Here is a 25355-nt window from a genome sequence, read left to right as displayed (position 1 = left end):
ATTCTACCAAATTTGAATATGATCCAATGACATGTAAATGTCAATGATAAATACACCTTGACAAGCTGTGGCTTTGTGCGCTTTAGTCACGAGGTGAAGTTAGCAACGGGTCTCTTAGTAACGGGCTGAAGTTAGCTCTAGTTTTTTTAATCGCAAAAATCATGTGACACTCAAAATCAAGTTAGTTGTCACTTGTCAATTGACGTTTATCAGTTTCGAATTTTCTGTATGCAACTCGTTGTATTAAACACTCGTTACGCTCGTGGCTAATAAAACTCGTGACTAAAATGGCGTTTATAAACCTTGATACATAATATACTATTTTTTTTATATTTAAAAAATATGCTAGCAGAACATCTTTAACAGAATGATTTGTCACGATTAAAAATCTAAACAGCCCACTGGTAAAATAATTGTGAAAGTATCTTTTCTTATTTCCTTAACGTATTTCGAAGTTTTTGCCGAGTGAACGAAATCCAATAATTTGTTTAACAGTTACTTAAAATGTTTGATCACGTTTTTAGAAATACGTTAATTGATTTTGAAAAGGGTCGACTTATTACATTACGTAAAAGCAGATCTACCCCTTAAATAAATTATTACTAATTGTGTTGATGGAGACGAAGTAACAATATTAAGGCGTTGACGTAGATTTCCATCAATTTCTAACAGGGATCCCTAAAGTCAGAGGGACAACCGCTAAGTTCTACCTCCCTGAGGACATGCCTTACATATGAAGGAAAACTTCAACACATTTTGTCAACAAGCTGCCGAAACATTTCATTGCTCTGATTTAATAATGAGTACCGTTTAACAACTAGACACTTTCAGCGCTAATAATAAATAATATCGCGCGTTCAAATGAAATCCTGGGCTGAGAAGGCCGTAGAAACCGTCAGTTGTTGTGATTTTTTAAAGCGTAGATTAATTGGAGCATGTTGACAGCTAACCTAAAATTTAGAGCCAAAAAATGTTTCTTTTTTCATTCTTTGCAATGTTTTACATCCAAAATAGAATAACGTAACGATTCCTATTTTCGAAACAAATATCTAAGGGCACCCTTTGCTGAAAACAACCATGTTCAATCATGTGCCGATTAAACATAAACAAATGTCATTCGTGTCAAACGGCGGGAAATTCAAACTTTACACTGTTCTAAACGGTTTAATTTTTCCACCGCCTACTCAGCTCAGGGTTTTATTTGAACGCACGATATGTATCCGAGTGCAAATATATGAAGAGATGTTATTCGCCTCGCACAAAACATTAAATATTACTTTATCTGATGACAAATACAGCTTTAGAACCACTGAATTCAATAAACGTTTCTTAACGTTATTGCGGCTGTCGTGTGTCACTGTAAAGATCTGACAACTGAAAGAAATCCTTTGGAGCTTCCTTCAAATATCTCGTCTAATAATACCACTAAATTTATCATATCTTCCAGAAGGATGTGATAAACTTTGTTGATGAAAAAATAACGTAAATTTAACCACCTCCTAATATATTTTCTTTGCTAAGATTTTTCTTCCAGTTTTTCAGTTATTTTAACAACACTATGGACTAATGATGCTACCACCTTATTCATTCTGTTAGCTCAATATATTTAATATTATTGATTGTAGTAAATCATTGTTCACATCCCTTTTATTGTAACATCTGGAGCGTGCATCTGTTATCTGTTTTCCTATTTACGACTATCTCATTGTTTCCGTTGGAGGTATTCAGACCAGATTTCTTAAAGACTTATTTTTAAGACCCACAATAACTACCCTCGAGAGGATATGATAATAATCTTTTATTGCCGAGATTTGAATTTACGGTGGTTGCGCTTAAGAAGAAAGTTCTTGCCTTATTATTTTTACAAAGTTAGTTCTTTTTTAATACTGATGGGAAGGATCTATTAAATAAGTTTTCTTGCAGGTCCTCAGAGAAGCACCAGAAATCTCTTGACATTTCTTGTGAGACATCAAAAGCTATATGAATTTTGGATTTTAGTTACAATAAAAATTAAATTTGGTTAGAGCGACATTTATGGAACAGATTTACGTCTAAATACATAACTATATAATTCTGAGACATGCATTACAAATTTAGCACAGTACAATAGCTGAAATGACAATTGTTTTATTATTTAGGAAAACCTTTGTAGAGGTCTTGGATTTTCTCATGGGCTACGGTCATGGACGAATATCGGTCTCAAGCAGGCGCTACAAACCGACCGGAAAGCATCGTCATTCGTTACGTTAGTTTCGTCTGTATCTCGTCTATTTTTTATGTACGGTCGATGGACAAATAAAACTGGGACACTTAAATTTGAATCGATGTATGTAAATCAGACTATTGAATTGTCAATATTCTTGTCAATGTTTATATAATATGTCATACCAAAGTTAACCTATTTGTGATAAAGTCATAATTAAACGATGCAAATTTGTAAATTTTGACTTATGTGATTGTCATTTTTGTCCCAGTTTTATTTGTCCATCGACTGTACATATTTGAATTTGAAAGTAGTCGACGTTTTTAGTTTTTATTTACAGATTTTTCACTGGTTTATCGTCCCGCCTTCGCGCAGACATTTCCAAGGTCACAGCCCATGAGAGGATCCAACAGCTTTAACAAATCACAACGGCTTGTTAAATTAATTTTGACAAAATAAAGATTTTTCAATGTTTCATTTCATTTCATTTTTCAATAGTCACAATTCGTTGCAAGCGTAACATTTTTTAAGTAAATTTTTATTTTTAGCAGTCTGTAGTCTACGGTGCATAAGTTATATCTGAGAAAAAAACTGGACTTGACTTTAATATGGCGGGAATCCTATTTTGTGATATAAAAAATATATTTTAGTAAATATTTGTTATTTCAGAAAATATTTGTTTTGTATTTGAATTAAGAAAATGTTCGATATTTTTTCAACATTTCAGGACAAGAAATGTTGAGATCTTTTTTTAAAATTTGAGAAAGAACTCTTTGTGGTCGGTGTTTCTTCAGTGAACGACAATGATTTTTAAGCAAAATAAAAAATGACCTGAAAATTTTCTTCTCTGCAATACATTTATATGGTCGGAACGTTATAGACGTGGATTGGGGACTTGTCGTTAAGTTGGTACTACCAGGAGAAGTAACTAGGCGCGCTTATAAGGCATTTGGAATTTATGACAGATTTCTCACTAAAGTACAGTTCAATCATAAATTTTAAGCGCCCTTGAGTTTGACAATCCACATCTAAAACGTTTTTACTATATCGCGCGTTCAAATGAAATCCTGGGCTGGGAAGGTATTGGAAACCGTCAATTGTTGTGTTTTTTTAAAGCGTAGATTAATTGGAGCATGTTGACGGCTAACCTAACATTTGAGCCAAAAAAATCTTTCTTTTTTTTCTTCCTTTGCAATGTTTTACATTAAAAATAGAATAACTTAACGATTCCTATTCTCGAAGCAAGTATCTAAGGACACCTTTTGCTGAAAACAAAGAGGTTCAATTATATCCCGATTAAACATAAACAAATGTCATTTGTGTCAAACCGCGGGAAATTCAAACTTTACACTGTTCTAAACGGTTTAATTTTTCCAACGCCTACTCAGCCCAGCATTTCATTTGAATGCGCGATAGTAGTGTAATGCTTTTTTTTTCTTGTTTGGCATTGTGAAATGGGTAATTAAGTCTAAAGTAACAGGAAAGAGTTTTCCTAAGACAGCAGGTGCAAACACCTGATTTATTCTAAGCTATTTTATTACGGCTATTCCGGTTATATACTGCCGGCAATTTGTTAAGTTCTTCATTAAAAAAGTCTTTATACTCGTAATTTAAAATATTTTTATTAGTACGTCTGGAACAAAGCTTTGTGTAATAGACATTTTAAATTTAATTAAAGTAAAGTTAAGAGTTCTGATTTAATTTTCATTCTTTCCTTTTATGTGAAATGAGAAAAATTAGCAACACATACTTTAAATTTGTCTCTTCTAAATAATTGTAACACTGCATGCAGTGAACAATATCTAATAATTTGCATATAATACAATTAATTGAAATTTTTTTGTAAACTCTGCTGCTTTTGGTTAATGACGTTTTGATGTTTGGTTAGTTTCATTCAAATTGGTTCATTCAGTCTTATCGCCATACACAATATCAAGTTTATTTTTTGATATTTTCAAAGTGTTTTTTAATATTTACTTGAAATAATTTTTTCTCCCTACCGGTTAGAAATGTAGGCTGTGGATACCTCATTTGAGGTGAGAAAATTCTACTTTCTCGCTAAGGTAAGAAAGTTAATCATGAAATGTTTATGGTAAAACTGTACCAAAATACAAATGTCAAAAGTGTCAAAAGTGAAATAAGTTATTGATAAATGAAAGCCAATTCAATGAAGTAAGTTGGTAGGTCAATCATATAATCTGGAAAATAAACAGATAAGCTAGGTAGGTAGATTACTTTATCCTGTTTATATCAAATTTTCGAACAAACCTCAAATCTTCAAATGCGATGACAAGTTAATTAAACAAATAACACAGCCTACTATTCAATTCTCAAAATTTTCGTTTTAATCACGAATATAACCATTTTTTTTACTTTTTTCAACAAAGTTGTGCCGGTAGGGAAAAAAATTGTATTCAAACCTTGTTAAGAAAGTGTCCTTGCAGACCTTAGGCACTTACAAACCTCGTCTACGACTCGGTTTATAATCTTTGCCTGCGGTCTGCAAGAAACCACTTTCTTACCTTGGTTTGAAATATACTATTGTTAATGTCGTTGTCTCTTTTTTAACTAATTGGTTTACATTTGCTTTTTAAAACAAATACCAGAATGAGAATAACAACATCCAGACAGACATAAGCCAGTTTGAAGATAGTTGGACAGTATAGTTACAATGGATGAAACTTGCGATGAGCTAGAAACCAAACAAATATCAAAAGAGTGGAAACATGCTGGTTCTCCTCGAAACAAAAACATTTGCGCACAAAAGTCTGTTGGAAAAGTTCTTGCATTCGTTTTTTGCGATGAAGATGGAATAACTTTCACTGATTACATGCAACGAAGAAAATCGATCACGTGAGAATACTACTGTTCTTTGTTAACAAAACTTTGAGGCAAAATTGTGAAATAACATCCCGGAAAACTTTGTAAAGGTGTGTATTGCAAGAGAATGCACCTGCTCTCAAGTTACTTGTTGCCCTTCAAAAAAATCAATGAGATGTCTTGAAACAACGTCAAACGAGATAGTGATCGATGTTGTAGAGACCTGGTTTGCAGACTAAGAAAACGATTTTTTTTCTAAAGGGTTGGAGTCACTTTATAAAAGTCGCGTTAAATGCACAGAGTTGAAACGTGATTATATTGAATTATTTTATGCACACACAAATCCACCGATCAAAATTCGTCATTTGAGGAATATACACGGTTTTCCAGTAATACGATTTTGTTATTTTGTTGAATAATTGCGTTCAAACAATTTAATTAAATATTTTCATTTAAAATTGTTCGTACTATTTTTACGTTTGTATGAAATAATCAAATCAAATACCATTCCAGCTTTGAATTATTAACCTGTTTAGGGTTGTCACGAATTTTGTTTTTGTTTATCTTATTGTGTTTAGTTTATTTGTTATTTTGTTATTGTTCTTTCACTGTTAAATGGTATTGTATTATTTGCCGTTATTAACGTTGGAATTATTCAAATTTTTTGCACAGCGACTCAAATGGTGCAAATTTGCAATAAGAACCAGCGCTGTTCCCCTTCGGATTTTTAATACGAGGGAATTTCAATAAACACTGGGATTAAAGTCACAAAAACTTTATTTATGAATTATCTAAAGTAATGCTTTTCTTACATTCTATATAGTCCCTCCGAAGTGGGACTACAGGTCGCAACACGTAGCTTGATACTTGAGATGTGCAGATAGCATGATAAATCTGACTTGCAAGAAAGACGACCGAAAATCTTCCCACGGCTTCCTTTACAGTGGGTCTCTCCCCACTACTTCCCACAATTTCACTGCGCATATAGTATTTTTATCTTCGTAAGGAATTTTGGATTAAGTCATAAATAAACCGAACAAAGACCCTACTTAAAGAAATTTATTGTGATATTGTACCTGTCAATCACTAGGCGGTCTTGGAGAAAAAAATTACCTGGGGTAGTACTATTGCGATCATTAAATTTTGGACATCATTGTTCTGTCACTTTACTTACTTTACTCTAAATCATGCTTTATTGAAATTGTCATAAGTGTCAAATGAGAAAATATTAAGTTTTTAATTTTTATTTATTTATTTTATATTTTTTATTAACTAAAACCTCATTCTATTCCATTTGTCTGATTTTTAAAACTTCTTGAATGTTTTGTCGGTAAATCTGATATTCATATTTTCAAAATTCACATAACAATCAAAACTGAGGTTAAATACATAAAGGTCGTTTTAGAATGTATGATAGCACGATGACACTAGTGTCCAAAATTTTTTGATCGCAACCGTACTCAAAATATTTGTCGGAGACCGTCTAGTGATTGACGGGCACAATATGACAATAAGTAGGGTTTTTGTTCGGTTTATTTAGGGCTTAAGTCAGAATTCCTTAGGAAGATACAAGCACTTTACATTTCTCAAGTATCAAGCTACGTTTTGCGACCTGTAAGTCCTGTAACTTATCCCGTGGGTGCTGCCGCTGTTCGAGGACGTGCTGGAAACCATTCTTGCAGTCTCTTCAAAATCGCCTCTAAAGCCTTGACAGCGTCAATTTCAGTCTCGAAACGTCGTCTCCATTTATTTCTTTTTTCGCTTGACGGTACAGATAAAAATCACATGGGGCGATGTCGGAACTTTAGGGGTGATGCCTTCAGAGTGCAAAAAAGTGGAGCACCAGAACCATCTTGCAATTCGCAGCTTTCACGGCCTTCTCTTTATCTCATCGAAAACATGAAGAATGTGAGATACAAGAATGCCGATGTTAAAACATTTCAAAAGAAGACAAAACTTGATGGCGTAGCATTGGTTTTTTAATTCAGACGTCATAGAGTTTAGAGGCAAAAAATAAGACTTTATTTCCAAACCCAAGCTAAACTACAAAGTGTCTATAAAAGAACGTAGGTATATCAAGAGTCCTGTGGAATTAAAATATATTTAGTTTTTGCCGTTCTGTTGCATATTGTGGTATCAAATAGAAAAACAGAGGTTATGTAAGTCTATTAATGACAGATTTTTAATAAAGACTGAAGATGAAAAGATGAAAAGTAATTAGAATAAAGAAAAACTGAAGAAAATCACAAGCAAAGCAACAAAGATTTAACAATTTGAAATTTGACTGTTGACATTTGTTTTGACGGCTCGACTTAGTTCGACACAATAAAATTATAGAGCCGCACAATTCCACGGGACTCTTGAAATAAAAATATAAAACCCACATAAATGACACTTGGCATTGTGACAGAAGTTTACTTGGTCTATAATTGTTGATAGTCAGTACTCATTAGATATCCAGTCCGTGGCGCGGGGCCATAATAAATTTAATCCCAGTCTTTATTGAAATTCCCTCGTAGTTGTCAAGTGAGACACTCTTTTCACCGCCATGCTACAAGTTTCCTTTTAGACAATACTAGAAACTAATTAACACCTCCTTGTACCTATTATATGTTTTATCTAATCCCGTGGGATAAATGACACTTATCCCACTCATTTGAGTGGAATAAGGAACTTCATTACCGGACGCATTTCATTACTCCACTCAGTGGGATAAGTGAGCTTCATTACCCCACTCAGTGGGATAAGTAAGTCATTATTCCACTGAGTGGTGTAATGAAACTGGCGGAAATAAATAAGATTTACTTTTTTTTTTTAATTCGGGGCGGTCTTAGATAAAATTTTGTACATAACACGTGGGCTAAAGCATATTACAGGAAACTCGCATGATTACAGATGAACTCGGGCTAACGCCCTCGTCATCTGCAATCTTCACACTCGAATCCTGTAATATTGCTTTTATCCCACTAATTGTGTAAATAACTATTAAAAACAATAATTAAATTAGGAGAATCTGCTGCCTTTGTTATACCATAATTAATGGAAAGTTGCTTACAATCAAAAAATCATTTGTTACAACTTTTCCGGCCTTCATTAATTACATTGTTTGCTAAACACTGAATTTTGTGATACATTGCTTTGCAAATTGTTGCCAAACAAGTATACAGTCAGTGTTTAGATGGAATTTTAAAACTGAATATTGTATTGTTATTGATATCGATATTGTAACATTAAAAGGTTTATCCGTTATTGTTTTATAATTACGTTTTAAACAAGATTATGTATTTTTTGTTAACATCATACAGGTGTCCCAGAACTGTCGCATGATAATAGCGTATTCTGGAGCGAAAACTAAAACTAAATTTGAAAGAATAAATGAATTGTAACGTATTTAAATGGTAAACGATTGAAATGAACCAATTACGTGAAGCTTTCCTCAATCTTTTCTATCGTATATTAAATAATACGTCTCGTTTCTAAGAAACAATTTATATTTTAATTTTTTTAAATAAAGTTTTCTTCAAAAGTCAGTAAAATATGACATGATACTGCTGGATTGATAATTCTAAAGTGTCACTTCATTGCCATGGCATCTGACATCTGACGAGCTGACGCGCGGCAGATAAGTTATTATACTCCGTTTCTGAACTCGATGCCGGTAAGTCGTATCGCAAGTGTCGATCATAGTATCGCAGATAGGTGGCGCAATTGGCGGCAGTTTTTACCGCCGGAAATCAGTCAACTGTTATGTAGGAATGTATATGAAGCGGCACACACTAAAATTAATCGCCTAGTCAACTACGATGTTAGAAACATTTATAATAACCCTGTATAAGTATTATATCACAGTACTCTGCAGCTGTAAACATTTTCAAATGTGTTTGTATATTTTGTATAAAAATAATACCGGTCAAAATGGCAGCTAAGAAATGTCAAGATTTATGATTTAATTACAGTGGACCAAATAATGCAAAGAATTTTATCAGCTCTGAAATGAAATCAAGGTTTAGCTGAGAAAGCAATTGACAACGTTCTTGTGACTTGATTTTCACCGCAGAATTCGTTGTTAAAATATAATGCGACAATTCTGGAACACACTATATGATATTTTATAATCAGCTTTACGGTTTTTGATTTTGTATAAAAACCACTACGCTCAATATTTACAAAACTCCAGCATTTTCATATTTGCGTTGCAGGTTGCGTGCTCGTGATAAATGTTGTAAATACCAACACACAAGAGGAAACATTATCCGAAAATGGTCCGGGGCACGGAAATATCCGGTACAAGATCGAACATTCCATCTTCATATTTTTTATTAACTAATCTACGCATCTATTCTCGTGGTTGTGGAGAGGGCCTCGTAGAGATCGGAGGAAGAAGCAAAAAGTTCAGTAAAAGGCGAACTTTTTTCGCTCCTTTAAATATGGCATCCGGGATGGAAAGCGAATATATTCTCAAGCAGTTTAGGATCGTAAGACCTGCTGGCTTATTGTATTTATTCGAGACAAGAAGCGATTCGCATTGGCATATCGATTTTTCGCCTCAAGTTTTATTGTAAAACGTAAGTGATGTGTTCATGGAACGCATCTACCGAAAGACTGTTATTCAAAAAAGAGAAACAAGTGTGGCGCCGTAATCAATTCCGCACCAGGTGCGGGATTAAAAATTAATATATTCATTTTTGGGCAGATTATAGGAGATTGGATTTTAGGGCAAATGCCTTTTTGTCAGGTTTTAAGCCACACACCTTTTTCAACCAGATAATATAATAGAGGTAGCTGCAAAATGTAATAAAGGAGACGAGGCATTTTTTCGTATTTGCTGGGGAATGAACTCAAAACAGACTGACGGTGTATTTAATCTACGAATGATTCACCAAAGAATGTACACATTTATACAGGGTGTGTCAGAATTACACCGACAAACTTTCAGGGCTGGTTGCGAGATAATCGACTAAAAAGTTTTACTACCAACAAAAGCAATCGGGTGGAATTTCTTGATACAAACATAAAAAGGAGCTATGTACAATTTACAAAACTTGTGAAACTGTTCAAAGCACAGATAAATAAAAAAAAATGCAAGGGATTCCCATAGTGTTTTTTTTTACGTTTTTTGTCGATTATCTTGCAAACTAAGCATTTTTTACCACATATATAGGGTGTTTGAAAATTGCTAGTACAAAAAAATACTGGTAATTGGTGATGGTGAGTTAAAGTCATCGGCAAAAAATTTTTTTAATAAAAGCCCTCTAGTTTTCGAGATAAAAATTACTAAAAATTGGGTTAAAATTGTTAGTACCATTGTTAGTTGCCAAAATCTTGCAAAAAAATATTTATTTTTCATATTGTTCTAGAGTCCTTCATTATCACGCTTGGTTACGAAGGTTTAAAAAATACTGCCCCGCCTGAGGCGTAAAATATGCTGGGATAGGGTTACTTTATCCCTTTTGTTTAAAAAAATTAAAAATTGTTTTTTTGGATTTCTTAGGGCTTCTAGATGCCACAGTTTTTTTTTGTACTAGCAATTTTTCAAACACCCTGTATAATAAGAGTTTTATGCTTATTTTTGATCATAGAATTAGCTCTGAAAGTTTGTCGGTGGAATTCTGACACATCCTGTATAACAAACTACAGGGTGTTTTTGAAATGCGTGCACAAATTTTAATCACGAGCTACTGGCTTCATGTAGAAAATGACATTTATTTTTTGAGCTTCAATTTTTTTAAATTGCTTTTAGTTTTCTACGTTGTCCTACAACGTCGTAGGTAAAATTTCGGCACATTTTAAAAATACACCCTGTATATCATGTTTTATAAAATGTACGCCAATGGGAAGTAACCAATAGGAAATATGCTTTAAAACAAGGAAACCGCATTGGTGTACGTTTTATAAAATATGATATACAGGGTGTATTTTTAAAATGTGCCGAAATTTTACCTACAAGGTTGTTTGACAACCTAGAATACTAAAAGCAATTTAAAAAAAATTATAGCTCAAAAAATAAACGTCATTTTATTTTTTGACAGAATTTTTTATATATTTTTTCCGAGTTCTACATGAAGACAGTAAGTAGCTCGTGCTTAAAATTTGTGCACATTTCAAAAACACCCTGTATAACTAACTAGTAGCTTTAAAATATGTTTCTTTTTACAATAGTTATTTATGTTATAAAGACGACAAAGAAAATATTTCGGACGATTTGCTGGAAATTGCAGGACGAGGCAAAGCCGAGTCCAGCAACAGCAATGAGTATCATTATTTAGAATGTGTAATTTTAAATAACATTGTAGATCTGTATGCGACTGCAGCAGGACGATTGAAGCTGAATAAATAATTGTTGATGCGTTCGCTTAAAACTCAATATGCAGATTATAGGAATAAATGAATGTATTGATTTCGTCGATGATTACGGACGAATTTGCATCAATTTGGGTTTTCAATAACAACGGATCGATAGTACTCACGTGTAATGGTCGTAGCAAATTCCCGTAAAGCCGCAGTCCATAATGGTGCAAGAATCGGTTCTGACCGGTCCTCTGGCCACTTCATACGTAATATTGAACCCGTAAACATCCAGAAACCGATCGAGCACTCGCAGGTGGGCACTATCAATGCTATCCAATTTCAAAGTGACCACCAAAAAATTCTGGAACGACTGGACCCACCGCACCTGAACCACGTTGGTCTCGTTGACGGTATGTATGACCCTCCCGTCCAGCTGATAGGTCCTGTCATACACTTGATACTCGGTGAAGGACAATCCCTCGTGGACGTAGAGTTGCGTCAAGTAAACAACGATCGAAGTGTTGGGGGATGCTAAATTTTGCGCGTCGATAACCCATTCGCAGTGGATGGGGACGGGAAGTTCCGTGGGAAATCCGGGGGTTTGCAGGATGCCCCTGGCGGCGGTTAAGACTCCCCCGCAGCGAGGCCGCCCCCCCGCCGATACTGTCATGATGAGTAGTAGCAGGAAGGTGTGCATTTTGCGGCGGTCGAGATGTGTCGCTCTACCGGTGGTGCATTTTTTCACTCTGGAACGAAGAGGAATTTTGTGAGGAGCGTGGCACGCAATCAAACGGGAATTTGTTGTACGCCGTCTGTTTTCGGCAGTGTAGACGTCATATTATGGTGACGTTTGTAGAAAGGCGCCGGATAAAAACCGTGTCGAACGGTTTGATAAATGAAATTCTAAGTTCAGAGAGGGAATAACAATATCTTTATGCAAAGTATCTTTTTACCGACCGGAAATTGCGTCAATTGTTATTTTAAACTTGGTTGGAGCGAGGGCAGGTTTTTAAAAGTCGCAGAGAAATTCTCCTCCTACGAAAAATTATACTTGTTCTTTCTGTTTCGGTACGTTCAAAAATGATTTAACAAAAAATTTTTTTGCGGCTTTCCCAACTGGTAAACACAATTACCTTTCAATTTAGGTTAAGGTAGCTGCGATTTACTGACAGATGTTGTACGAGTAACTATCTGGGGGATATTTACAACATCGGTAACACGCACGGTTAATTTTCTCTTTTTACAGTTACTTTAAAATTAAAGTGTTCATACGTAACTTTAATTTAGTGTAAAAAAATAGTACTAATAATAATTGACTAATAAATAATCATAACAGAGAAAATACAACCTTCGGGTTGGCAGCTCTCTATGTCAAAAAGTTTGACATTTGCTATTTCATAAAAATCTGCAAAAGTGCAAAATAAAACCTTTGGTCAGCCGAAAAGTCTAATACAAATGTCGTATGGTAGATATATTACAGCGATCGAACTAATTCACGAGGCGAAGCCGAGTGCCTGAAACGTAGTTTTCGCGCTGCAAAATACCCCTACCGTACTCTAATGTAAATAACTATTACGAAAGTTTAAATTATCAAAAACAGAAAAAAGGATTTTGATTAACAAGACTTTCTCAAATGGGGACAATATTGGTGCTCATATGCCAAGCTGATAGTGTTTACCTACATACACAGGACATGTGCTTTGACAATAGCAGATATCGATACATTACATTGGTGTTTGTATAAATACACATCTGTAATTAACTACTGTTTCCTCATGGTCCGCAAACAACGACATTTAACCCTTTGTTACTATTGAAATCAGTGTTTGCAGTGTGACAAAGATTAATAAATCCGTTAATACACTTCGCTCGGGTATTAATAGCACATTTAATACGTCACAAGTATTTTTTAACAACAACAATAATGTATGTTCTTTTAAAGCAAAAATTATTTTAACCTAGTATAAATAATTATTTTGAGTCCAACAAAATTAGGTACTAACAAGAAAGAAACCTAATTTAATAGAGAATGCTTTATTTTGCCTCCGATTCCTGTTTACATTTTCTTTAAACATAAAACATAAATTCCCAAAAATAAAAACAAACAGTTTTATTCCTATCCCCCACCCCTTTCCTTCTCTGTTCTTTCCCTCTCCTTCGCTTTCTCAAAGCTATTTCGAGATGGCCCGACTTTGCTCTCTCTCCTATTCTGAATTCTTTTACTCTTTCCCATGCTTCTTCGTTCATTACTCCGTAAACTATCATTATTTCCCCCCTGCTACCTATGTAGGTCCATTTTCCTTCTTCATCACCGAGTACTGTGGCCAAGCGCCTAGCGCGCCACTTTACATTCCGGAGGTCCCGGGTTCTAACCCCGGTGCCGCCTGACCAGGTGTGGGTTTTTTTCAGAGGTTTCCCCACACCATCACATTGTGGTATGTCTCATATCACAGATAAGGCGAATGCTGGTCAGTATAAACTTCCTAGTACCTACCACCTTCCTTTCGCACCACCCCGAATCTTTCCTTGTTTCTTCCCGTTCAACACCTCTCATCCATTTTCTTCGAACCATTCCATCAGTCTCTTCCCACCTGCATTTTCCAACTAGTCTTTGGATTTTCTTGTCCCTTTCCCCTTCTCCTCTTCACAATTTTTCCGTTGAAGTCCCCTCTCAAGAGTATACGATCTGTCCTGTTTTTTTTTCATTGCGTCTTCATCTCTTTACTGTTTGTCATTATTTTCCACCATTTATTGCCTATATGAACTTTTCTTTCCATGCATCCTTCTTCTTCTCCCTTTTCTTTTCGGTTTTCTTTGATCCCCAATTTCACCCCTGTTATTATTCCCTCGGTAGATCTTCCCTTTTTCTTTCCTTTTTTTTGCCCCTTCACCTTACCATTTGTACTCTTTCAGTAGAGGCTTTCCCCTTCGTACTTCTTTTCTGGTTTCCATCTACCTTTTTATTCACCTTCTCTTTATACCTTTTCTCGCCGGTTCGTCTTCTCTTCTTTTCTCTTTCTTCTTCTAAAAATGTTTATTCAGTTTCTTCCCTCTCTTATCCCAGATAAACCGTTCCCCGTTTATCTGTATCTTCCTATATCCCATTTTCACACTTTTTCCTCTCTCTCTATCCTCTCTCTCTCTCCTCTCTCTCTCTCCTCTCTCTCTCTCCTCTCTCTCTCTCCTCTCTAGTCACCTCTCTTAACTTCTTTTGTGTTTTCCTTTCCTCGTTTGTCAAATCCTCATCTTTAAACATCGTCTCATCTTTTCATTCCTTCAATTTACTCTTATTTAGCATAATGTTCTCCTTCTGCTCCCAATTTTCTATTTTTGTCAGCATCATCTTATCTTTATTTATTTTAAATGCTTCCTTTACGTTCACTTTCACCCCTATCTCCCCTCGAACCATTCTTCCATTCCTCCTCTCTATATTTCCTATGATTCCCCCTATTCCGGTAACTATAACAATATTCTTCCTCCTTCTTTTCTCTTTGTTCCATCTTTTCCTCTATCATTTTCATCCTTCTCATCCAATTTGCTTCCTCCGTCTGCCATTTCTCTTCTCTTCCTCTCACCTCTTCTCTCACTGCCGCTAATTCCTTTTTTAGTACTTTGTTCTCCTCTCTTATTCCCGCCGTATTCTGAGTGGCTTCTTTAGACGTCCTACCCTCTTCTCTTTCTCTCTTAGTGCTTTCTTTCCTTTCTTTCGGCGATTTCGGCATGCCCTCTCTTTCTTGCCCGCTGCCTTCTGCTTGTCATCTCTCACTCACTCGTCGCTGTTTACGTCAGTAATCTCTGCACATTTTTCTAAACACGTCTGCTCACTATCGCTGCCAGACCAGGAATCCCAAAACGCAATTTAATATTTCGTACTTTAATAATAATTATTTATGTAACGTGTATGTAAAACAATACTTTTACAAGTGGGAAGTTTACACACACGAACCCTGCGTAACACAAGAAATTTGGAAAGCGCCAAACTATTCGTAAATACTCGTATATGAGATATGAAAACAACAAAGGGCCCGTTAGTATCCCATTAAATTACTACTAAATGTTAACATTATGAAATAACTATTTCTCATATTCCTTCACATAACTTCATGTTTTAGACAGTTTTTTTGTTGTTGTTAATTTTTTATCGTTGTTTGTTATGTAAAACAGAAATCACAGAAAACCTCTTTGCACATAGCTTGAGTAAAATTAGATTCCAGAGCAGATTTTCCAGAGATTGTATTAAAAACTTTTCTAAGTAGTTATTCCACAACGCAAAATTAACATTGTCCAAATTAAAAAATAACATAAATTTCCTTAATTATGTGGTCGTCCGCCATCAAGGTATTTTACGTTATTTCCCTTTGATAGTTGTTAAACTTAATTAAAAAATTAATTAAAAGAAAATGTTTCTGATGGAATGTTGGGCAAGGCGGAGCACTCTTGAACTTTGTGAAAATGCTAATTAAATTTTATAATCAAATCCTCCCAAACAATCTAGAATACACATTCACTCAATCAAATTTAAATCTTGGTTATTATGGTTCGTTTCTTTGCTGAAGGGAGCAAATCTGGAGTGTACGCTTGGTAAGACACACTTAATTGCTTCCTTAAAAATTTAGTTTGGGGGTATTTGAGGAGGAACAAGCAGCCGCAATAAAATAATTCCTGATGTGTGTCGTTCCAATTATGTATGATTTATCTAAAGGAGCGTCGTCTTGGGGGAGAGAAATAAATTTGCTCGGTCGTCGTCGTCCGTTTGGCTTCTTTCTTTGTGTTGTCTTCCGGATAAATGTTTGACGATTAAAACTTATTTTATCAGTGGGTTGTTTAGAAGTTTGCATCTCACCCCAGAGATATAACAACAAAATTAATACTCACAGTTAAAGAGTTCTTCGGGCGGTTAGACGTTTTTTTATTGTTGGAGATTATCGTGTTATCTATTATTACAAAAGTCGGTTTTGACAGACTGTTTGTGTTTTTAGAAGAACGGCTAATTGTAGGGTTGCTTATAATTAATCTAAGCTGCTTGACCTGGTTTGTTCTATAAATATGACTTTCGTTTGTTTAGGACATAGTTCTATTATCTTTTAGTATGCTAATTTTAATTCATTATTTGATTTATTAGGGCCTGCAGTCATTATCGCCAACAAAGGTTCGCGAATTAAAAATATTTTTTTTTTTGGTCCAAGATAATTAATTCTTTCGCTTGCGTTAAGCAGCAATTAAAAAGCTTGTTAGGCTAGAATATTCAAAGTGAAAGAAAAACAAGCACTTGTATAATTTTTATAGCAAATATTTACAATAAAATAAAACATACAACAAAACAACGTGTGAAAGCTAAGACAACACCCCGAGGTGCTACACTGCTTTAATTGCTATTTACACAAAATATTCGAATACAAATAGAAATAAAATATACAATAAAATAAAATAAACCAGAATAATATTTAAAAATATTATTGCAAATTGTTTTATTGCTCATTTAAAACAAAAAATTGTAAGAAACTAATAGTTAAATTATTTGAACAACAACGATATCAGTTTCTTTAACTCTAACGATTGTTCTCCAATATGAGCAAAAGTAGAAAATGTAGTGATTGTGTATAATTACTGGTGATTGTACAGATTCACTGATCAAGCCAGTGAAAGTAAGAAACGATGTACAGAAATATTGGATTCCTACATTTCCTAGCGAATGTAGAAAGTCACCAGTTATTCTACACAACCAGGATATCGTATTACTAATTGTAATTATTAAGGAGATCGATATAGTAAATAATGAGTTTTACTGAAAACTATTACAGTTCTTTCGCGCACATACAAGAACATAATGCAATTTATTTGTTGCATTAAGATAATAAACTACGGAATGTAAAGTTACATAGGATTCCGTGTCATTTACACAAAGACCGCTGTGTTTGGCACTTCGTTTGATAAGAACATGTTGTAAAAGCATGTCCAGTTTGTGGAGATTGCCCGGTAGCGACATACCATAAAGAAACTTCTTCGTCTTGAGGAACTTTGTCTAATTACAATGTTTTGTGGACAGCAGCTGAGTTGAGACCTGAAGGTGCATAATAAGCGTTGCTGTTGATGAAGTTTCGCATGTGGCGAACTGCATAAAATGCCATCAGCGTGTGGTTAGCTAGCACCTTAACTAATTTCAGTTAGTAATTCTATAAAATCACCAGTGAAAGTATATTAAGTGTATTTGATCTCGCTTTGGTTAGTGCTTTCAGTGCACGTGTAAAATTACTAGGGATAATATTAAATAACTAATTTCGTACTTTCACTGTAGACAACAATGTAGGTATTTACTGTATAAAATGAAGACTAGGAAAAATAGTGTAAAAGCTAAAGGTATTGTGTAAAGTTTATCGTTTTGCTTCTTAATTATATACATTATGGCCGACTAATTACTGTAGTATTAATTATGCGGGCGTTAATTTATGTTCGGTAAACAACTAGATTGATTATTAAGTTAGACTGAATAACATCATGAAAGCTCCAATCATAGTTGACAGTTCAGAATTAATCAACCACATACTGGTTCTTTGTTCCGTTATCACGTGGTAAGTGGTTATTTTAATTACAAAACTGTAAAGCACTTCACTTATAGTTGACACATCTACATTGCTATACGTGGAGATATTTCTAAAATGTGCTGCACTTAAAATAAAAAATACACATTGTTTCTCTACATTTTTAGCAAATGGGAAACTTTACTGCTTAAAATAAGAACCGACAAAATATTACCAATTCCAAAGTTGCACGGATGCTGCTGAATTAAAAATGAGGTTAAACTCATAAAGTCCGTATTAGTATTTTTTGTTTTTAAGAAATTCTCTTAAAGTTTCTAGTTATTTTTGCAGATGCGAGCGAAATATATGGCGTCATTAACGGAATGTGTTCTCCGAAGGTCTTGGAAATACAGGAGGATATTTCTTTATTTCAACACAACAATGTTTTATCATTAGAAAAGGTTGATTTGTGACATTAAGTAAAATGTTTGTGCATTAACAATTTACTTTATGTTTTTCTCGTTTATATGTTAGAGTTTACGGAGCAGAATCCCATTATTTATTTCGCTATTACGCCAAAGCGCGGATGGTAAATTACATATAATGCATGGTCTGCTGAAGCAGAAAATGCCTTGGATCCTGCACTAAATTATAACCACATATATTAAAATTTATGAATGTATCAAAACATACTGAGTATCAGTGACTAATAATCCTAGTAGTAACAATACCATGCAAGTGGGATAGAGACGTTATTATCAAACGAATGAGAAGTTTGCACAGAAAATAAAAAAAAATGTCATGAGATGTCATTAATTACAAAAGTAACTGTCATTCTGGACTTTCAAAGCACACAACTTGTATTGATTATTTTGTTTTTCCATACATGAAAAACAACGTGTTCAAAAACAGGCCTGGCACAATTCCCGAATTAATGCAAGTAATTACTGATAACAGTGATAACTGCAATTTAATTGATGTCCCGACTTTGCGAAGGTCACTTGAAAACATGAAGCGAAGATAGTAAGCATTATGTTTGGAAGCTGAAGGCAGACATTTCGAACATTTGCTTTAGTTCGTAAATACTATTGGACCTCCTCATGATTCTTTTACAACCGACGGGTCACACATAATGCACACCTTTATGAAAATCAAGATTTCAACGTTCTCAAAATCACTAACCTAACTTTTAAGACTGACATCTGATAATTGAAATTTTATCGAATTGCCAACTGAAATTTTTGGTCAGCCAACTCTAATTTTTTTTCGATCTCATGGTATAAATAATCGCTGAGATTTCAACATCATAGTAAGGCTTTAGCAATTACATAAATATTAAAATTTAGATTTTAGTAATTGCGAAGTGGGTGAAGTAAAACATTCATTACCGCACAGAGTGCGGTAAAGTAGGTCATTAGTCTGAAATGCGTGGGAAGAGTAGAATGTATTTATTTAGCGAACAATAATGTTGCTCCAATTTTTTATTAAGCTTTCTTATTAGACCATCGCACGAGTTCGCAGAATTTCGCCTATTTGTAATAGCCCATTGCCAACGACTTAGCGAAACATAATACACCAAAATAAAAAACTTTCCACAGAAGCTATCGTCGATTGTTAGATTTATTATAATTGAATTATTTTGGCATCGAGGATCCAGCCCTGGAACCTGGAGATAAGAATGAAATGAGCCCAGGTCTCACCGAGGAGATATTGTGTTGTAAACTTTTACTCTTACTGTTTATAAGTTTTCCGAGCATTTTCGTTAAACCGTCGCCGAGATACTAGATTAAATTCAAACTTTTTTTCAACTACAATCATGAATATCTTAGCTGTAATATACTGTCATATTTTGTAGTACAATATAGAACGGGGTGTGGCCACGAGTTTCTATTATAAGAAGAAAACAGAACGAATATGTATGTATTTTGTAGTGCAAGGGAGTTTCGACCTTCTCCCCCGTCAGATCTAAAATGAAAACGTTACTTCTTCCAACTTACACAGTTATTAGGAAACTCGTTAATTTGCAGTGAACTTTATAATTCAAAATTTACTGTTATATTCAGTCGATTGATTTTGTCAGAGATTAAATTACCATTTGCACTTCCGTCTAACCGAAATTGAGTTTCGGAAAATCAATACCAAGTTTCAGCAATATTTTCGCCGTCTTTATTTGGAAATACCGTTTATTTTGAATAATTGTCTTTTCGTTTTCCCACGTCGACTCTTTTGAAGACAAACGGACGTGCCTCTACTGTTAAATAGCTCTGATATGATAATACGTCATGGCAGGAACTGCCCTTACTTTGATTCACGCCCCATTAAACTGGATGGTTGTCAACTTTGCTGTTCGGTATTTATCCGGGATAACGTCCTGGGCTGTCCGAATATTTGGATCGAAGTTCCGGAAGAATGCGGCTTGACGTAAATTTCACAAATTATTTTCAGCTTTATACGCTAACTAAACGTTTAAAACCAAATTTATTAAAAAACTCGAGAATATTGGTTTTTTCACTTTTAAACAATACAAGGCCATTCCAAACATTTTAAGATCAATAAAACTTACCACTCAATAGCTACAATTCTTTTTAATTGCTTTTAGTCTTCTACGTTGCCAAAGAACCTCGTAGGTAGAATTTCGGTACATTTTAAAAATACACCCTGTATAACGTATTTTATAAAACGTAAACCAACGCGGTTTCCGTCTTTTAAAGCATTTTTCCTGTAGGTTACTTCGCATTGGCGTACATTTTATAAAACATAATATACAAGGGTGTATTTTTAAAATGTGCCGAAATTTTACCTATGAGGTTGTAGGACAACGTAGAAAACTAAAAACAATTTAAAAAAATTGTAGCTCAAAAAAAATGTCATTTTATTTTTTGACATAGAATAGGTTAAATATTTTTTCCAAGTTCTACATGAAGCCAGTAGCTCGTGGTTAAAATTTGGCCACGCATTTCAATAACACCCTGTATATACATTAAATATTGTACATTTTTACATGAAATGCGAAAATATAGTTAGAAACGTGATTTGACTTATGTGGCTATTATTTATGGCTGCGCTTGTACTCAAATGAGCCATGCTCGTTCAGTAAAAAATCAGTTTTCTAAACTTGTTGCGAAATATACTCTTAACGTTTTTAGGTCGTTCATTTTATCTTTCTTTAACTTGTTACTCGATGTGTACAAATTATAGTACAAAGCTTGGTATCTAATGCTTGTTTGAACAGCGTCAAAGGCACAATTACAAATAGCACAAGAGCAATTTACACATTGTATAAATTCATCAAATGATATCTGCTTCAGTTCACTTATTTTGTATTATCAATTTTATCTTTTGTATTGTGTGTATAGTATATTTCACACTGAGTGGTCCACTCTTTAGATACATGCCACAATGTTAATTCTGCACAAATAAATTTGGAAATCATCATTTTATCTAGAATGCCAAATCAAATTGTCTCGATTTTTAATAATTTTTTTTACCCACCTGTATATGCCAGAACATTTATCATCAGCGTATTTTATGCGTTCTTTACTTCGTTTTTTTTTTGTACACCATTCCCGTTATTTCAAACCATTAACCCATTGAAAGAAAATCTATTGCGGATCACCGAATGTGAAAGTGATAACTGGGACGAAAAACAATATTTTAGTTCAAATGAAGAAGAAATTCAAGTTGAAGAATTAGGAAGTAAATCATGTTCATTACCTTCGTTTCGTTGAATTCTTGAACAGCTTGAGATTATCCGAGAAGACGACAGAGGTTTCTAAATTGTCTTAGAAATTTATCAAAAAGAAATTTGCATATACAGAGTTGTGGTAAACAATTACAAAAAAAGAGAAAAAGATTGAACGTGTTCATTGTTATGCTAGAGAAACTTGATTACTCTACTAAGTGAAGACAACTTCTTCAGCTACTGAATGCCTTTCAGTTGAGTTTCCATCATTTGCACTTTCAGTCTGAACAAATCTGTCAATTACATCTCTGACGTGACCATCAAAGACGTCTCCTGGATTTGCATGTTGGAAATGACAAGACTGATCATTGTTTAATGCTCCATTTCGATAACAAGAGAAGACAATAATAATTATTGTACGTTGTTATTTTTATTGTTATTAAAGCAAGAAAATGTTTGTAAACGAGATGTTTATTTTTTACTACAATAACTAATGTCCGGCAAGGAATAGTTTTGTAGAAGACACTGTAAGGTATATCGCGCGTTCAAATGAAATTCTGGGCTGAGTAGGCGTTGGAAAATTAAATCGTTTAGAACAGTGTGAAGTTTGAAATTTCCGCCGTTTGACCCAAATAACATTTGTTTATGTTTAATCGGAACATAATTGAACATGTTTGTTTTCAGCAGAGGGTGCCCTTGGATATCTACTTCGAAAATAAGAATCGTTAAGTTATTCTATTTTTAATGTAAAACATTGCAAAGAAAGAAAAAAAGAAAAAAATGTTGGCTCTAAATTTTAGGTTAGCTGTCAACATGCTCCAATTAATCTACGCCTTAAAAGAGCACAACAATTGACGGTTTCCAGCGCCTTCCCAGCCCAGGATTTCGTTTGAACGCGCGATATTTTGAAAAATAATAATCGATGAAAATTACAAACTGACAGGTACGAGATGTCAAATGTCAAATTTGTGCGATGAATCTAGAAATTGAGAGACGACAAATCTGTCCGTACACATAAACAACTACGATGTTAGAAACATTTATATCGTGTATTTCAAATATTTGGTGGTCAAGAGCGGCTGTGAAAAACAAATTATTTAAAAACGTATCGCCTAACTTGGATCATCGATGCTTTTGTTCTTCGCAGCCGCTCTGGACCAGAAACGTGCCCCGGATGATGAACCAACCGTTTGCACTCTTCGGTTCAAATGTAGGTACATTGTAAAATAAAACAAATAGATAATCCAATCTAGTAGCTTGAAGCTGAATAAATTATTATTCATGCATTCTGCTATTTTCCAGAAAATGTAAAAAATATCTTTTCAGACCAATTTTTTAATGTGTTTTACGACATTGTTTTCAAATTCTCCAATTCAATTATTGTTTTGTCTATTTTTATCTCAGATTGTTGACTCCGACGCTGAGCGTTTCAGTTGTCCAAAACTACATGTTTACAAAAACACGACTCATTAATCTTCTAATGGTTATTTTTGCCATTATTGGCTGTAAAAGCGTTGTACATTGTGACACAATAAACATACAAACTAAATGCAATTTCACACTTTGTTTACTAAAAGTTAGTCTGACAAAAAATTTGTTTGGCGTTAAAAACAGACATGTCAAATAAAGTTGGACACGTAGAATCGCCGTAAAAATGTGTCGGAGAAAAATTAAGCTTTCTAAACTTATTTCACTCGAAAGCGTTCAATTTAAATTTCATCGTCTGCGAATTTTTTGTTAAAGTTACAGCATGTCGAGTTATATTATTTAGTAACTTTTCTAATATCATCCCCGCAGTAAAATTCATCCATAAAATTGACGTAAGGCCTCAAAGTCTTTCTTTGTATTCCAGGTTTTCCTTCCAGCTAATGACAAAGTTTCACATCGAATTCTCGTGTGCCTCTACGTTTCAAAGAAGTTACTGGGACGGGGCAGATTTTGTAATTACATTTTTCGTTTGATCAAAAAAGGAGAAAACGTACAAATTAAATTAGGAATGGATATGACATTTATATTTGATTTTTTTCTATCGTATGTTAAGACCATCAATCATTTTGTAATTTCATGCATCAAAGACGGTTTTAAATTAACGTTAAGAAAAGGTCAAAGGTAATGGACAAGTCCGTCATAATTTGATAATGCTTGTTAATGACGAAAAACGGAGACAAATATTTGTGGCCCAAATCTAACAGCGATCACAAATTGTGCCAATGAGCAAAATGTTTTCCACAAAAATCGGACAAAAATTCGAAATAGATTTTATTGGCAACATTCTCAATTATAAATGTTTTACTGTACTGTGCTGTTTGCAAAAACACACAAACACCAGCAAAGCACGATTAGTTGTAAAATAAAATTTAAGTGTGTTGAGGCGCTTCATTTAAAACCTTTCAACGGTGCGGCCTCTCGTTGAACCTTAATTAAATAAAAATAAGTAACACAATACAACGCAGCATCAATCGGTTTTTCTTTTCTAACAATTTTTTGTTTCGTATTTTTGCAAAAAAAGTATCATTCGAGGAGGAATGGTGAAGAACAATAATTCTAAAATAAAATATTCACCCCCAAATATAAAACCTTACAGTACCAAAAGACATTCAGATCTTTTAAAACATCGATAATCTCATTAAATTGCTTCACAGAGATATAGAAGGTCACAAAATTAAAAAATCTTGAAAATAATGTATACAAGGTGCGTCCTAAAAAGCGCTGCAATCCATATCTCTCTTATTTACGGCTCGATTTAAATAAAACAAAAACTGGAATAAATCACTTTAGAAACACCATAAGCACAATGTAGATTAATTTTTTTTTCAAAAACTCGTTCAAAGTCAGATGATAGTCAACTTTGTTTTTTCTAATAGCTTGGTATATTTTTTTATTCCGATTTAGAAATAGATTATTTTTCTGAATCCAACGATATGCCACATGTTCAAATGCATTGAACAGTAACCGCGAAAATAAATAAATAAATAAATAAAATAGCATTATTGGAAATTTTTTCTTCGAAAAAAATCAGGTATACTATGGCAAACAATCCTAAACGCAATATTTCTTTATTATTTATTATTATACGTCATATTTTTTCTTTTTTAATCTTCAAAAAGTATTGTTATTGCGTTTAGGATTGTTTTCCATAGCATACCTGATTTTTTCTTCCAATAATGCTATTTTAGTTATCTATTTTTGCGGTTACTGTTAATTGCATTCTAAGATGTGGCATATCGTTGGATTCAGAAAAATAATCTCTTTCGAAATCGAAATGAAAAAATATACCAAGTTATTTGAAAAATCAAAGTTAACTATCATCTGACCTTGAATGACTTTTTCAAAAAATAAATCTATGTTGTGCTTATAGTGTCTTTAAAGTGATTTATTCCAGTTGTTTTTTTTATTTAAATCGAGCCATAAATAAGGGAGATATGGCCTGCGGTGTTTTTTGGACGCATCCTGTATAATTGAATTATTTCCGTATTTTTAATATGAAAATATTTCGCAATTTTCGTCTAAGAATTTATTGGGAAACTTTATTCTTAACTTTTAGGTCGCAACAAAGAACAAATCGTTGCTTGAAGCTTTTTGGGATTTCTGCAATGCCTTTGATATTCCAGACTACCTGTTCTGGAGAACTAAACTGCAATATTGCAGTTTTGAACATTTATCACTACAATTTGTTATTTGAGTTTAAATAAGAAGTTTCAGCAGTTCGTGTACTTTTGAAGTCGTGTTTTGGGGAGTTAGATTTGATCTAATTCAGGGATTATTGTTAGATTCTTTGCACCATATTTTTAATTTATTTTGTCTAATATATGTATAGTCTTTGGACATAATATTCACTTCAATA

At 33.9% G+C, this 25355-nt stretch overlaps 1 protein-coding gene and 1 long non-coding RNA gene across 3 annotated transcripts in view; one reads left to right on the top strand and one right to left on the bottom strand.

The window, feature by feature from the left end:
* Window positions 1-25355, bottom strand: part of LOC138127230 (uncharacterized) — a 254067-nt gene that overhangs the window by 52696 nt on the left and 176016 nt on the right. The window contains exon 3 of one of the 2 annotated variants that reach the window (XM_069043142.1): window positions 11491-12057. In XM_069043142.1, the coding sequence (XP_068899243.1) occupies window positions 11491-12008 (518 nt within the window). In that variant the 5' untranslated portion in view covers window positions 12009-12057. Of the gene's footprint in view, window positions 1-11490; window positions 12127-25355 lie in introns of those variants that run through there. The other variant, XM_069043143.1, reaches the window with a different exon arrangement.
* On the top strand, window positions 127-2680 carry LOC138127236 (uncharacterized). Its single transcript, XR_011158156.1, has 2 exons — window positions 127-1868; window positions 1924-2680. It is a non-coding gene; the product is annotated as an uncharacterized lncRNA (long non-coding RNA).

Source organism: Tenebrio molitor, chromosome 3 (genome assembly GCF_963966145.1).
Source record: "Tenebrio molitor chromosome 3, icTenMoli1.1, whole genome shotgun sequence".
Classification (NCBI taxonomy): Eukaryota; Metazoa; Arthropoda; class Insecta; order Coleoptera; family Tenebrionidae; genus Tenebrio; species Tenebrio molitor.
This window is presented reverse-complemented; position numbering and strand designations above follow the sequence as displayed.